General features: G+C 43.2%; 1 protein-coding gene across 3 annotated transcripts in view; it reads left to right on the top strand.

Moving 5' to 3' along the window:
- Map2k6 (mitogen-activated protein kinase kinase 6) overlaps positions 1-13,953 on the top strand; it is a 113,874-nt gene that overhangs the window by 97,840 nt on the left and 2,081 nt on the right. For all 3 annotated transcript variants that reach the window (XM_042702686.1, XM_042702685.1, XM_042702687.1), the window contains exon 11: positions 9,246-9,291. In XM_042702686.1, the coding sequence (XP_042558620.1) occupies positions 9,246-9,291 (46 nt within the window). The remainder of the gene's footprint in view (positions 1-9,245; positions 9,292-13,953) is intronic.

The following is a 13,953-nucleotide window of genomic DNA, read 5'->3' as shown; positions in this document are numbered from 1 at the left end:
AGGAGACATTTTCCAAATGAGTGGGAAATAGAGAAGGAAAGGTATTCTAAACCAAAGGAGCACTTATAACCCATAGGGACACAAAAATAAGAAACGCCTCCCTGAAAGCTGTCAGCAATCTAAGGTCAATTACAGCATAAATAGACCTGCTGGAAGTGTAGGATGGGGAAATTGATGCCAAGAATTACTTCCTGGGAGGTCAGCGGGTACCACAATAGTACTGGAACTCTTGTACAACAGCAGAGTCTACAAACATTTGATAACTATGGATCAACTTGCCCAGTAAGGCATAGTAGGCAGGGCTAAGAGTCTGGAGAGAATCTTGGAATGGAAAGAGCCACATGACGGTTGCAAACTTTTTGTTTCCATGGACATTACAAATGCATTCAAGGAACGTTAGGGAGGGGCTAGCATATTCTGCACGGTAGCTGGGGGTAGGGGGTGCTGGATAGGGCTGGCAGTAATGACAGTGCCGTGGAATGAAGGAAATCGAGTATAAAACACAAAGTGAAATGGAGTTGGTTTATATGGGAAGCTGGAGGAGGGGTAGGAAGGAGAGGCCCAGCTAGTAACAATGTCCGCAGTGATCTTGGGAGGGGAGTAATATTGGCCACTTCGTTGATCTAGAAGGACTTGGAAAAGCCGAAAGCTCTTCAGGGTTACACGTCCAGAGCCTCTTTCCTTGGTTTTGTATTAGTTTGTTCTTTGGGGAAAAAGTGCCTTGAATCCAGCTTAAAGCAACTGGGTATTTCTATGAAACTAAGTTCCTCTGGAGTTTTCATGAAGTGTGTTTGTCTTAAGTCCCTTTTTACCCATGTGGCTTGTCTTTAATGATTCATGAGGCTGGCCGACCAACAAGGGTTTGTTTTGGTTTGGGCTGAATGGCCACCCTAAGCTCTAATGCCTCTAACCTCTCTTCAGGTGTGCCTTCGTGTCTGTCTCCTTCTCTTGTGAAGAAGGTGATATCTCAGCCAGCTTGAAAACAGGGTCATGGTTTTCCCTCTCGATGGAAAGACCTTGGTTTTTGTTGTTTTGCTTTACTTTCTTCCTCCACTCTTTCCCCCGCCCAGCGCCACCTCCACCCATCACTTTATCCCCAAGTTGGTAAAAGGTAAGTCATCTTGGATAGTTGACACCCATGGTTCTGGAAGGGGCAGTAAGGCAGGGAGGATCTTCCCTGGGGAGGTCTCTCCAGATCCTCCGTCTTCTTGTCCTTGACCTGGGAATATTTTAGGAAACACCGGTAAGAGTTAAGATATCGGTGCTAAGTTTCGGAAAGCAGAGTCGTTCTTTGTTAACTGCCAGTTTCATCCAGTAATTTTTCTTCTTTTTTTTTTTTTTTTTGTTATGAGGTTTGGACTCAGGGCCTGGGCATTGTCCCTGAGCTCTTTCATTCAATGTTAGTGCCCTACCACTTTGAATCACAGTGTTACTTCCCATTTTCTGGTGGTTTATTGGAGGTAAGAGTCTCATGGACTTTCCTGCCTGGGCTGGCTTTGAACCATGATCCTCAGATCTCAACCTCCTGAGTAGCTAGGATTACAGGTGTGAGATACTAGCACCTGGCTAACTCTGGCTTTTTATAAATCTCTAGCTGGCTTTCAGAAGTACTGTCCCCTAAACCTTGCCTTCAGTAATTCTAAATATTATTATTTTTTTTGGGGGGGGGTCCAGTCATGGGGCCTGAACTCTGGGCCTGGGCGCTGTCCCTCAGCTCTTCAGCTCAAGGCTAGCGCTCTATCACTTGAGCCACAGTGCCACTTCCAGCTTTTTTTTTTTCTGCTTATGTGGTGCTGAGTAATCAAACCCAGGCCCTCATGCATGCAAGGCAAGCACTCTACCACTGGGCCACCTTCCCAGCCTCTATTGGTTTTTTTCAAGCATTCTTTTTTTTTTTTTTTTTGTCAGTCATGGGGCTTGAACTCAGGGTCTGGGTGCTGTCCCTCAGCTCTTCAGCTCAAGGCTAGTGTGCTACCACTTGAGCCACAGCACCACTTCTGGTTTTCTGAGTGGTTTATTGGAGAAAAGAGTCTCATGGACTTTCCTGCCCACGCTGGCTTTGAACCATGATCCTCAGATCTCAGCCTCCTAAGTAGCTAGGATTACAGGCGTGAGCCACTAGCAGGTGGCTTTTCTCCCCCCATCCCCTTTTAACAGATATTTAAAACATGAAGACCTTGAGGTTGGGACTATAATTCAGTAGTAGAGTCCTCTGTGAGGCCCTGGTATGATCTCCAGCATACTCTCTCTCTCTCTCTCTCTCTCTCTCACACACACACACACACACACACACACACACACACAGACCCAACAAAAGAAGAACACTATCAAGAAAAACAAAAACCAAGCCTTGTCACGTACGGTGCTCCCAGATGCCCACATTATTGTGATCATCACGATGCCTCCTCCCCGTCTCCCACCTGCACCTATAATGTCAGCATGGTGGATGTCCCTCGGAGATCTAGCTTCATTTCTCTAGTTGATCTTAGTTACCATAATCCATTCATTTAAGTATTTTTTTTTTGGGGTCCGGTCGTGGGGCCTAAACTCTGGGCCTGGGCGCTGTCCCTCAGCTCTTCAGCTCAAGGCTAGCGCTCTACCACTTGAGCCACAGCGCCACTTCCGGCTTTTTTCTTTTTGCTTATGTGGTGCTGAGGAATCGAACCCAGGGCCTCAGGCATGCAAGGCAAGCGCTTTATCACTGAGCCACCTTCCCAGCCCCTCATTTAAGTATTTTGAGCTATAGATGTGTTTCAGGGGATGCCCACCCCCCTTCTATGCACCTTGTTTTATCCTATGTCAAGACTTGCCTTCTTCATGCCGTTTATTGACCATGATAACAGTAGGAAAAAAAAACAACCCACAAATCATTTCACTTTCGAAGTTGCCAATGGGCAGATTTTTTTTTTTTTCCTCTGGCCAGCTTTGCAGCTGACAGCGCTGGTAGAATCTGATCCTGGGGAAGGGCAGCTTCGTACACTGGCGAGTCACTCCTGGTGAGATGGGAGTTTGGAAATGGCAGGAAAGCATTCATTCTGACTTTTATGAGCATTCTTACTTCTCCTCAGCTAGGCTTTAGGAGAGCCTCCAGTTCCCACGACAGTAATGTTTCTGCTTGCCATAAACCACTGAAGTATTTTTCTTTGCTACCCCCTAAGGATGAGCATTAAATTATTTTGAAGCCAATGGAGTTGAAAATTGCACTGATATTTTTCTTTTATAGATCTTATGACTGGCTTTATAGACCGACTTCTTTATGGAAGAAATGTCTTTTTTTTCCCCTCATAAATATTAACACATGGGCATACACCTCCACTCAGCAACGATCTAGTTAATGCACTTGAAGTGCTTCACTCTTTCTTTATTGTTACCAAAGAACACCTATTTCTTGATAAAGAGAAGAATATAGTCTATGAGTAGAACTCCTGCTGTAGGCTAGTCTTCTGTTTTCCTGATCCTAATCTGTACTGTTGAATAGCTTGGTGCTAGAGGTTCATGCCTATAATCCTAGCTCCTCAGGAGGTTGAGATAGGAGAGTCACAGTTAGAAGCCAGGCTGGACAGATAAATCTGAGAGACCCTTATCTTTGATAAAGGAGCAAAATGATGGCAGTGGAAGTGTTGCTCAAGTGGTGGAGTGCCAGCCTTGAGGAGAAAAACTAAGCAAGAGAGAGGCTCTGAGTTTAACCCTAGTACTGGCACATGCACACACATAAAGTAAAGCTGTACTATTGAAGCTTGCTTGCTTGCTTCCTTCCTTCCTTGATTTCCTCCCTCCCTCTCTCCCTCCTTCCCTCCCTCCCTTCCTCTCTCTTTCCCTCTCTCCTTCCCCTCCCTCCCTTCCTTCCCTCTTTCTCTTTGCTTTTACTGGGGCTCTGACTCAGGATCTCTTGTTCTTGTTTAGCTCTGGCCTCATGGATGGTGCTCCTACTTGAGCCATACCTCCCCTACAAAAACTTGTCTGTATAATATGCCTGCTGCGTTGCATTGTACAACACAGCCCAGTGGCGATCCTTCACAACTTCCCCACAGTACCTCACAGCTTGGTGAGAAGCAGGAACAAAGGCTTAGAAAGCCAGGCTTTGAATCTCAAAATTCAAGATGGATAGAGCCATGTGTTAAGGCCTGATGTCTGTATTTGGATTGAAGGTAGAGGAAGGATGCATCCCCCTTCTCCTGGGGAATCTGCTGGAGAATTTGGGGCCTCCTTTGGGATGAATGCTTGCCTAGGCGTTGGATCACCTTACCTTTGTGCATGGTGCCTGCATACCTGTGCACACGGGGTTGGCTTGGTAGCCACTGCCTACAGGCCCACCTTTGTGTCAGGTGATGGCAAGTCAGTCTCTGGACTGGCGAAGAAAGCACTTACAGGTTTCCTCATCAGACTCGAAGTGAGCTCTAGAGTCCAGATTTTAGAGGCTGCATTTCTTGTGCAGTAGTAACACCAGAAAAGGTATAGAAGGAAGGAAGATAGGGAAGTATGGGACTGCCTACAAATGCTTCCCTCCTGTACTTCTTTTCAAAGAGGACTACTGAGTGGTGTTTTCATCTTCCTTTTCCTGTATGTATTCTTTTCTGAGTTCCTCAGGCGGGTAGTGTCAACCACATACGTAAGCTTTGTTTTGAGATTCATCACAGGGGAATTGAATAGAAAACCTTATAGTCTAGCCTTAGGAAGGGTTAACAAATGAGTTTCTCTATCTAGTGGATTTGTAGCAGCCTTAGGTTTTCATCGTAGCTGCTTTCCATAGGTTCATAGAAGTCACTGCAAATCAACACCCTCTGGCAAAATAGCTAGACTTATTTTTGCTTTCCTTCCAGGCTTATTTAAGAGACTCAAGGCCCCTCTGACCAGCACCAAGGCCTATTGGAGTTTGTTAGGAACTCTTCCAGTGGTCAATACTATCTGACTCAGGAAAATGAGTATACACCAGGGACAACTCCAATTGTCTCCAGCTTGTTCAGAAAGGACAATAAAAAGAGGCACTGGATATTTATTTAGCTTTTGACATATGTATGGCTGGAGAGGCTCGATGTGTTTTTATTCTGTGGACAGACCAAATAGTCCTTCTTGGAAATGGTCAGTGGGATTTCAAATGTGCAGAAATCTTCCGGTCAGCACAAAGGCCAGGCTAGCAATTCTCAAGGCTGCACGAAGCTGGGTTTTAGTGTCAGCTACGGTTAGAAGCGTGTTTTGTGGCATTTGGAGAGGAATTAGGGCAGCTAGCCAATTGTGTGCTTGAAAAATGACAAGCTACGTGAAAATTCAGAAGTCTGGAATTAAATCCCAAAAGAAATTAGGGTAGCTTTGAACTTTGAAGTGGTTATTTTATACTGAATTTCGAGCTCTTCCTATTAGATGTGGAAAAATATACCCCTCCTTCTCCCACCTATAACCCTATCTTGGGTATTTTGTGATTGTTAGTGAATGTTTTGAAGTGTCCTTAAGTTAAAAGATGGAGAAAATGGGTTCTATCAATTGTAGGAATTCAATAAACAACATTGCTTTGCTTTTTTTTTTTTCCTTCCCCATCAATATGCTATAGTAGAGCTTTGGGTAAACTTTCCTTTTTAATCAAGTGTATAAATCTCTGGGTGCTGGAGCCTCATACTTGTAATCCTAGCTCCTCTGGAGGCTGAGATCTGAGGATCACATTTTAAAGCCAGCCAAGACAGGAAAATCCAGGAGGTTCATCTCCCGTTAACTACCAAAAAGCCTGAAGTGGAAGACTTCCAGTCTTGAGCAAACAAGCTAAGCAACAGCACCCAGGCCCTGAGTTCAAGCCCCAGTACTGCCACACACACAAAAGAAGGGTATAAATAAAAAAAGTGGTCCCTTGACTAGCAAACTCTGAGTTTTCAGGAATATGAAACACTTTATGATCAACTTGGGGTACTTTTTTTTTTAAATACAGACTTGTAAATGAAAGAATATTTCTGGAGAAAATTCCCTTGACACTAATGGCAGTGAAATGATAAAATAACTTGGCTCAAATTATTGTAAATTAAAAGTGGAAGAGTTTAAGCCCTTCTTCCTCTGCTTCTATTGGGAAGAGAGGGATTCCTTTCGTTATGTACTGATGTAGAGATTCAACAGTAAGTGATATTACAAAGATCCTTGGTGAAGAAGCTATTGTTTGAACATTTGAGAAACAGCACTGATCTGGCTGATTATTCCTTTAGCCAGACACTGGCTAGGTGAGTGTGTGTGTGTGAGCTCACACCTGTAATCCTAGATACTCAGGAGGCTGAGACCTGAGGATCACGGTTCAAACCAGCCCAGGCAGGAAAGTTTGTGAAACTCTTATTTCCCAATTAATCACAGAAAAATCTAGTAGTGGCACTGTGGCTCAAGTGGTAGAGTGCTAGCTTTGAGCAAAAGAAGTTCAGGGACAGCACCCAGTCCCAGACCTCAAGCCCCAGGACTAGCATTAAAAAAAAAAAAAAAGAAGCATATCAATTTTAATATGCAATTAGGGTCCAAACAGAAACACTGGAAGCAAATCCCTTGACTATTAAATGTGGATTTTATGTTATGTTTCTGCATCTTGCTGTTGATTTAGCAGGTTAAATTGTTCAACCTTTAGAAAAGAATTTCTGGCCTTTGGTTGGCTTTGAATAAAAGCTAGAAATTCAGTGCTTTTCTACATTATTTTTTACACAGCATCAGTATGCAAATGAGCAGTGCCCACAGATCACGTTTCCTCTGTGTTTCTTTGAACTAGCTCCTGAACTTAGAAAAACTTTGCTTCTAGAAAAATGGGGGAAAAGGATAGAGAGGCAGGAAGTGGTAGTGATGACACTAATGTGCCTACATCGCAGATGAACCAGCTATTACTTGCAATTTACATTGCAAGCTGGGTGCTGGTGGCTCAGGCCTCCAATTGGCTACTCCAGGAGGCTGAGATCTGAGGATTGTGGTTTGAAGCCAATCGGGGCAGGGAAGTCTGTGAGACTCTTCAGCTAACCACCAGAAAACCCGAAGTGGTTGCTGCCGTTCCAAGTGGTAGAGCACTAGCCTTGAACAAAAGAACTCAGGGACAGTGCCCAGGCCCTGAGTTCAAGCCCCATGAATGACCAGATTGCAACCCAGAGAAGATGATAGGAAGTTAGAGTAGGAAGATCTCTCCTAGGATGTCATCCAGGGTTTCCTGCCCTTGGTGCAGAGGGCATTTTGGAGTGGCTCATTTATAGGATGGTCATCAACCACCCCGGGCTCTACCTAGTGGGGGCCAGGAGCAATCTGGCCACTAGTTATGACAACCCAAAGTGACTCCAGACATTGCCAAATGTCCCCCTTTGGGTCAGATCACCTCCAGGTGAGACCCACTGACCCGGGCTCTCTGGATCCAGGTAGCTGGCAAAGCACACGTGAAGTTATTCATCCATTTCACACAGGCACACCTTCCCACGTCAATCCAACATTGAGAGTGGCCAGCCATTCCTCTTATTCTCAGTCGAGATGGACTTTCTTCCCTAAGTTGTGTGGTCTCTGAGCTCACGTAGGTTCTAGGTCTGCCCTCCATCCCAGGTTGCAACTTCTGTCCTCACGTCTACCTGTGCTCTGTCTCACGTTCCCTGGCATCTACCTGCCACACTGCCTGGAATCAACTGGTAGGCTGCTTTTAAGTTGTTTTAGTTCAACACAGAAATGAACACAAACCCTCCCTCCTTCTCATCTTGTTTATTAAACCATAAATCCTCCAAGTGTCCCAGTGGCTTCTTTTTCTCATAGTTCTGCACTTTGCCCTTTCATGATGAGTTCTCAGCTCCTCAAAATGACCCGCTAGCACAACTCCTAGCAACCTAATAATTAGTCACATTTGACTTCCTTCAATACCAGGCTCAGTTCCTTTCCATTCCCGTATGATTTTGTGGCCCAGTGTGCACAGGATAACTTGTAAACCATAATTTTTCTCCTTTCTGTCATGTGGGATTATAAGTTTTCTCTTTTTTTTTTCTGGGGGTGGGTTGAGGACAGGGGTGAAGGGCTGGTCTCTTTCATCTTGCAATTTTATTATTATTGCCTCTAGTATCCAATGTTATTAAATGTCTATGTATGCAGAGATCCAAACGACCACTTGTTAGTAGTGCATGACTGCAAAGTATGTCTTAAGAAGAATAATTGCTGACTTGCTGACTAAATGTGCTTTGCTCTTTTATCAGCAAGGATGAAGTAAAGAAGTAGTGTTGTCTTAGAAACGTGATGGGTTTAGTTAGGGATATATGAAAACAAATTATAGTCGGACACTGGTGGCTCATACCTGTAATCCTAGCTACTCATGAGGCTGAGATTTGAAGATCAAGGTTCAAATCCAGCCTGGACAGGAAAACCCAGGAGACTTTCATATGTAATGAACCACCAAAAAAGGTGATTTAAGTGGTAGAGCTTCAGCATTGAGTGAAAATCTTAAGGGACAGCATACCAGGCCTTGAGTGCAAGCCCCAGTACCACTACACACACACACACACACACACACACACACACACACACACACATACACACACACACACACACAAGGAAATTACATATAAATTCAAGGGAACTAGAATCAAGGAGAACCAAGTAGTTGAAGATATAGGAGAGATAATGAGTGTATTATCTAGGGAACACTTGCCCATTTCTTTGCCAGTTGGGGGTAGGATTGAATGGTATTCAGAAGGAAAGTAGATAGGTCTTTGTAATGGCCGTAAGTCAGAAAAGTTAGTCTGAATGTCACTGGTAAAGTATCAAAGAAAAGTGAATACAATACGACACACACACAAACTTCTATTTTTTTAAAAAGATACATTCGTAGTGATTGAAGACATAATTTATAAGTATAGCAGCAGGCAGCATCAGAAGGCCAAATAGGAGGCCCTTGTACTCCATACACTTTCTTTTTTTTGGGTTGGTCGTAAGGCTTGAACTCTGGGCCTGGGTGCTGTCTCTCAGCTCTTGAGCTCAAGGTGAGCGCTCTACCACTTGAGCCATAGTGCCACTTCTGTTTTCTGGTGGCTAATTGGAGATAAGAGTCTCATGCACTTTCCTGCCCAGACTGGCTTTGAACCATGATCCTCAGATCTCAGCCTCCTGAATAGCTAGAATTATAGGTGTGAGCCACCTGTGCTCGGTTTCTCCATACACTTTTAACTACTGTAGTTAAAGTAGTTAAATCAATTTTCTGTGGGTTCCCAGTTCTGGTTTTCTGAAAGATAGGTTCTAGAGTTTAATGTGATTCTTTTTTTTTTGTTGTTGTTGTTCAGCTTGAAGAAGAATTCCAAAGAACGGCCTACCTATCCAGAGCTTATGGTGAGTATTAGCCATAGCAAATCCAAATTAATAAATAAATAGCTCCAAAGTAGTAACTAGTGAAGTAGTTTTGTTGTAATTAAATCATCACATTGGACAAGTTGATCCATTGAGATATGATTAACAGGGATTAGATTTAAGGAAAAGAGTTAGGAGTCCTTTATTCATTACACATCCTTTTGCAAACTATTATTTGTACAAGGGGGTTTTATTGCAGCATTTAATACAAAGTAGGATCATGTCAACTTTTTCAGCAAGTTTTTTATAGGCTGATAAACCTGTCATGATATAGACTGAGTTATGTCTATAGAATTATAATTTCAAATATAAAGGATACTTGTGGTTAGAAATCACAATATAAGCATAAGAAAGTTGGGTGCTGGTGGCTCCCGCCTATAACCCTAGCTGTTCAGGAGGCTGACATCTGAGGATCACAGTTTGAAGCCAGCCTGGGCAGAAAAATCTGTGAGCCTCTTATCTCCAACTAACCAACAAAGAGCTGGAAGTGGAGGTATGATTCAGGTGGTAGAGTGTCAACTTTGAGCTAAACAAACAAACAAATATAAATGAGCATACAAGGCCCTGAGATCAAACCCCAGTATGGGCCTCCAAAAAAGGAAATAAATAAAATCAAGGAAAGCATGACTGAAAGAGAATCAAATGATAAGAGACACTTAAAAGTTATATAGTGGGGGCTGGGAAGTTGGCTCAGTGGTAGAGTGCTTGCCTCACATGCATGAGGCCCTGGGTTTGATTCCTCAGTGCCACATAAGCAGAAAAAAGCCAGAAGTGGTTCTGTGGCTCAAGTGATAGAGTGCTAGCCTTGAGCTGAAGAGCTGAGGGACAGTGCCCAGGCCCAGAATTCAGCCTCCACATCCAACAACAACGAGAAAAGTTATATAGTGGGCACCATCTTTTGATGAAATAGTTGGGATTAATTAGATGAACTTCATTTTGGTGGTGACAGAGTTGAAGAAAAGAATCACTTTTCTCTCTTGGCCTTTACACGAATGGAAACACACTGTGAGAAACCATTCTTAATTTGAATTTTGCATCCATTCATAAGCACTTGTTCCATTAGTGAAAAGAGAGATGAAAACAAAGCTTACTGCTGTTTTTTTAAAGTAGTCTCCTTTAGATGGTAGTCATCAGTGTTCTAAGCTATCAATAAATGATTCTTTGGTGCAGATGGACAAGATTTTGACCTTCCCTCTACTCTATCTAAGCCCTTTTTGAATGTGAGGTAAGCATATTTTGGGGAGAGGTAGACTATCCAGACCACTTAGGACCGACTCAGTGTTAACCTCGACCCCCTCGTAATTAAGGTTTGAATTTTTAGCAGAGGAAGGAGAGAGTTAGCATTCGTGTCCAATTTCAAAGAAAGAAGAGAAAGCATTGAGAGTGTCTTTTCTGTACGGAGTGGTTATCGGTAGTCTCGGAATGTTGTTCACTCCCATTCTTTGCTGTCCAACATCTGAGCTGACTTCATGCCCAGCTCAGGGTAGCAGAGATGTGCAGGGTCCTATACCAGATGGAATGGCGAGGTGGTGGTGATGTGTGAAGAAACACAGCTTGGAAGTGTCAAGTCACAAGAGCTACACAGAACATGGTCCAGGGCCAAGTGAGAGTATCACAGCCAGTCATGTGGACTTTCAGTTCTTTTTAAGTCGAGATTATTCTCCAGTTGGATGAATTGGAGTCAGGATCATCTCCTTGGGTCTCCACTGTTTCCTTTTAAAGAACATAACCCAGGGCTCAACACTCAACAGCTTTATTCCCCTAAGACCTAAAATTAAGAAAGGAAAAAAGAAAACAACAAGATGAGTAATAATTGAGACAATCCTAGCACTCTGCATACTTGGGTTGAATATTTTCTCCCTGATTGTTATTATTATTATTTTGGTTGTTTTGTTTTTTGTTTTTGTTGGTCTTAGGGCTTGAACTCGGGCTGCCCCTCAGCTCTTCAGCTCAAGGCGAGCGCTTTACCACTTGAGCCACAGCACCACTTCCTATTATTATTATTATTATTTTTAAAAATGGTCATTCAAAGTCTTTTCAGTTCTGGCTACCCTTGGTGGGATGTTTGGGGGACCTCTAAGGCATTTTAAAATGAATTTCACACCAAGTATGAGAGACATTCAGTGATTCCTGAAGAATTCGACAGAATTTGGAATCTGATTTAAAGTCTCCCTGTGTTGTAATTAATTTCAGATAAAATTATATTTTTTGTGTATAGTTCCAACCATTTTTTTGGGGGGTGGGGTGGGGTGGGGGAGTTGGCTGTAGGGCTTGAACTCAGGGCCTGGTGCTGAGTTCTAGCCATTTTTACATGCAAAACGCTCTCCACTCTACCCCCCTTCACAGTGGCTTCTTATCAGAAGTGTCATCAGAACACATTTAAAAAAAAAGAAAAAGAAATGCTTACTATACATTGGCCTGCTGATGTTGAATTTTCTCTCCCCTTTATGTTCTAACAAACACTGATGTTTTTGGCAAACACATCGATGTTGTCAGATGGTGTGGGTTTGCCTCTTCTTTTCATGACATTAATCTCTGTGGTCCTGGAAATCAGCTTGCCTTTTAAGCCCATTGCTATTCCCTGCTTTCCTGTGGAATTGAGGTTTTTTAAATGGAAAATCTGAGTCCATTGGGAAACACATGGTGGGTGGCTATTATTTAGATTTCAGGAATTCATAAAGAGTTAGGGAGGAAAAATCCATCATTTTTTTTTTTCTGGGTGAAAGGTAGTATACTAGTCCATCAGAGGCACACCCCATGTCTCTTCCCAAATGATTTTCATCCTAATTAAGATGGACAGCCATACATACTTTTTCAATATATAATTTTATTGTTATTATTAAAGTATTGTATAGAGGGACTGTACAAACTTTTAAATCATCTCATTAATTTTTTAAAATTGCTATTATAAAGATGATATACAAAGGAAGGATTACAGTTACAGAGGTCAGGTACTAAGTACATTTCTTTTTGGACAATGTTACCCCTTCCCTCTCTCTCTCCCTCTCTCTCTCTCTCTCTCTCTCCCAGTTTTCCCCTCCCATTGCTACCCACAAGTTGTATAGCTCATTTTCAATGAAATATCTAGTTAAATCATCTGGAACTTCTGACAGGGAGTGAGGAGGTCACTGTTCTTCCAGAGGTGGTAGCTTTTTTTTTTAAGCTTGCTTTTTTGTAAAAGTTGAGATAGTAGTTTAGTATATTGTGGGCCATCTCATTGGTGGTTCTATTGAACTCCCTGTTGCCACCAATAAAAGCCATATTCAGTATGTGAAAGGAAGGCCAGAGTGTGGTCATGTTCCAGTAGACTTCGGTGATCAGGCAGTGAGCTACATTCAGCCTGTGAGCCAGTTTGCTGACTTCTGTCTTCAATGGTAAATACCAGCCATGACAGCCATGTCATGTCGTTCATGTGATTGATAGGTCATTTACATGACGGGTAATTGTAGTCTCCACATGCCTTAGGATATTTTAGTTTGAATTGTATTGTGAAATAAGGATGCTTGAACCTATAGAAAACCATAGTTTTGCTGGGTGCTAGTGGCTCATGCCTTTAATCCTAGCTACTCAGAAGGCTGAGATCTGAGAATCCCTGTTCAAAGCCATCCAGGGCCTGAAAATCTGAGAAACATTTCCAGTTAACCACCAGAGAGCCAGAAGTGGAACTTTGGCTCAAGTGTTAAAATACCAGCCTTGAGCAGAAAGAGCTAAAGGATAGCTCCCGGACCCTGAGTTCAAGCCCCAGTACCAGCACACACACACACACACACACACACACACACACACACACACACACACACACCAATGAAAACCATACATAGCTTTGATGGACAAGGGATTGTCTGTAGGATATTCCGGAGGCCTGTTGATGCTTGAGACCTATCCCTCTGCTCCTAGAAGCTTGTCCATGGGTCTTGATGCTTCCTGGAGTCTCACTACTGTTAACCTAAAGTGGTGTAAAGTCCTTCGTTCCTTATGTAAAGGAATCTAAGTCTGGGGCTACAGTCTGGAATTATTCATCCTGTCTCATCTGCTCATCTCCAGGCTCTTGCCTTGCTACTCTCATTCCATTGCTGACAGAAGGCATCAAATCTCCCGGCATTCTTTGGCCCCTAGGCCCACACAAGACAGCAAATCACACCTCCCGTGTGACATGTCTGCCCTCTTGTCCCCTGGCCTGTGGCTCTCTCAGCATTTTCTCAGCCCTAGAATAAATGGAAAGATGCTTGAAGATTTTTTTTCCCCCTTTTTAAATGTAATGAAAGTGTGGTTGTTTCATTCATGCGGACTTAGGTTGCATCTAGTGAGCTGGCAGCAACCAAGCAAGAGGGAAAGTGGGGAGCTGGGGTGGGGGAAATGGGAGACACTGGAAGTCATCACCAGGACAATCTGAAGTTTGTCTTGTTTTGATAGTAAAAGGCTTTTTAAGTGCATTAAAAGATCTCCAAATGTCAAGAGGATGTGGGAAAGCTAATAGGCCCGGTAATGGCAAAACGCTTGGTTAAGTGCACTCTGTGAGCGGTTAGTGATTGAAAGCCATGCTATGATTTGATGATTTGGCAGTTGGAGGAGCTCAGGGTGAAGGTCTTTTGCCTGCAGCAAGTGACCCTCGTGACTATTGTTGGGTGTCAGCTAGCAGCTAAC

This window comes from Dipodomys spectabilis, unplaced genomic scaffold, assembly GCF_019054845.1.
Source record: "Dipodomys spectabilis isolate Male_0828 unplaced genomic scaffold, ASM1905484v1 ptg000329l, whole genome shotgun sequence".
NCBI classification, from domain to species: domain Eukaryota; kingdom Metazoa; phylum Chordata; class Mammalia; order Rodentia; family Heteromyidae; genus Dipodomys; species Dipodomys spectabilis.
This window is presented reverse-complemented; position numbering and strand designations above follow the sequence as displayed.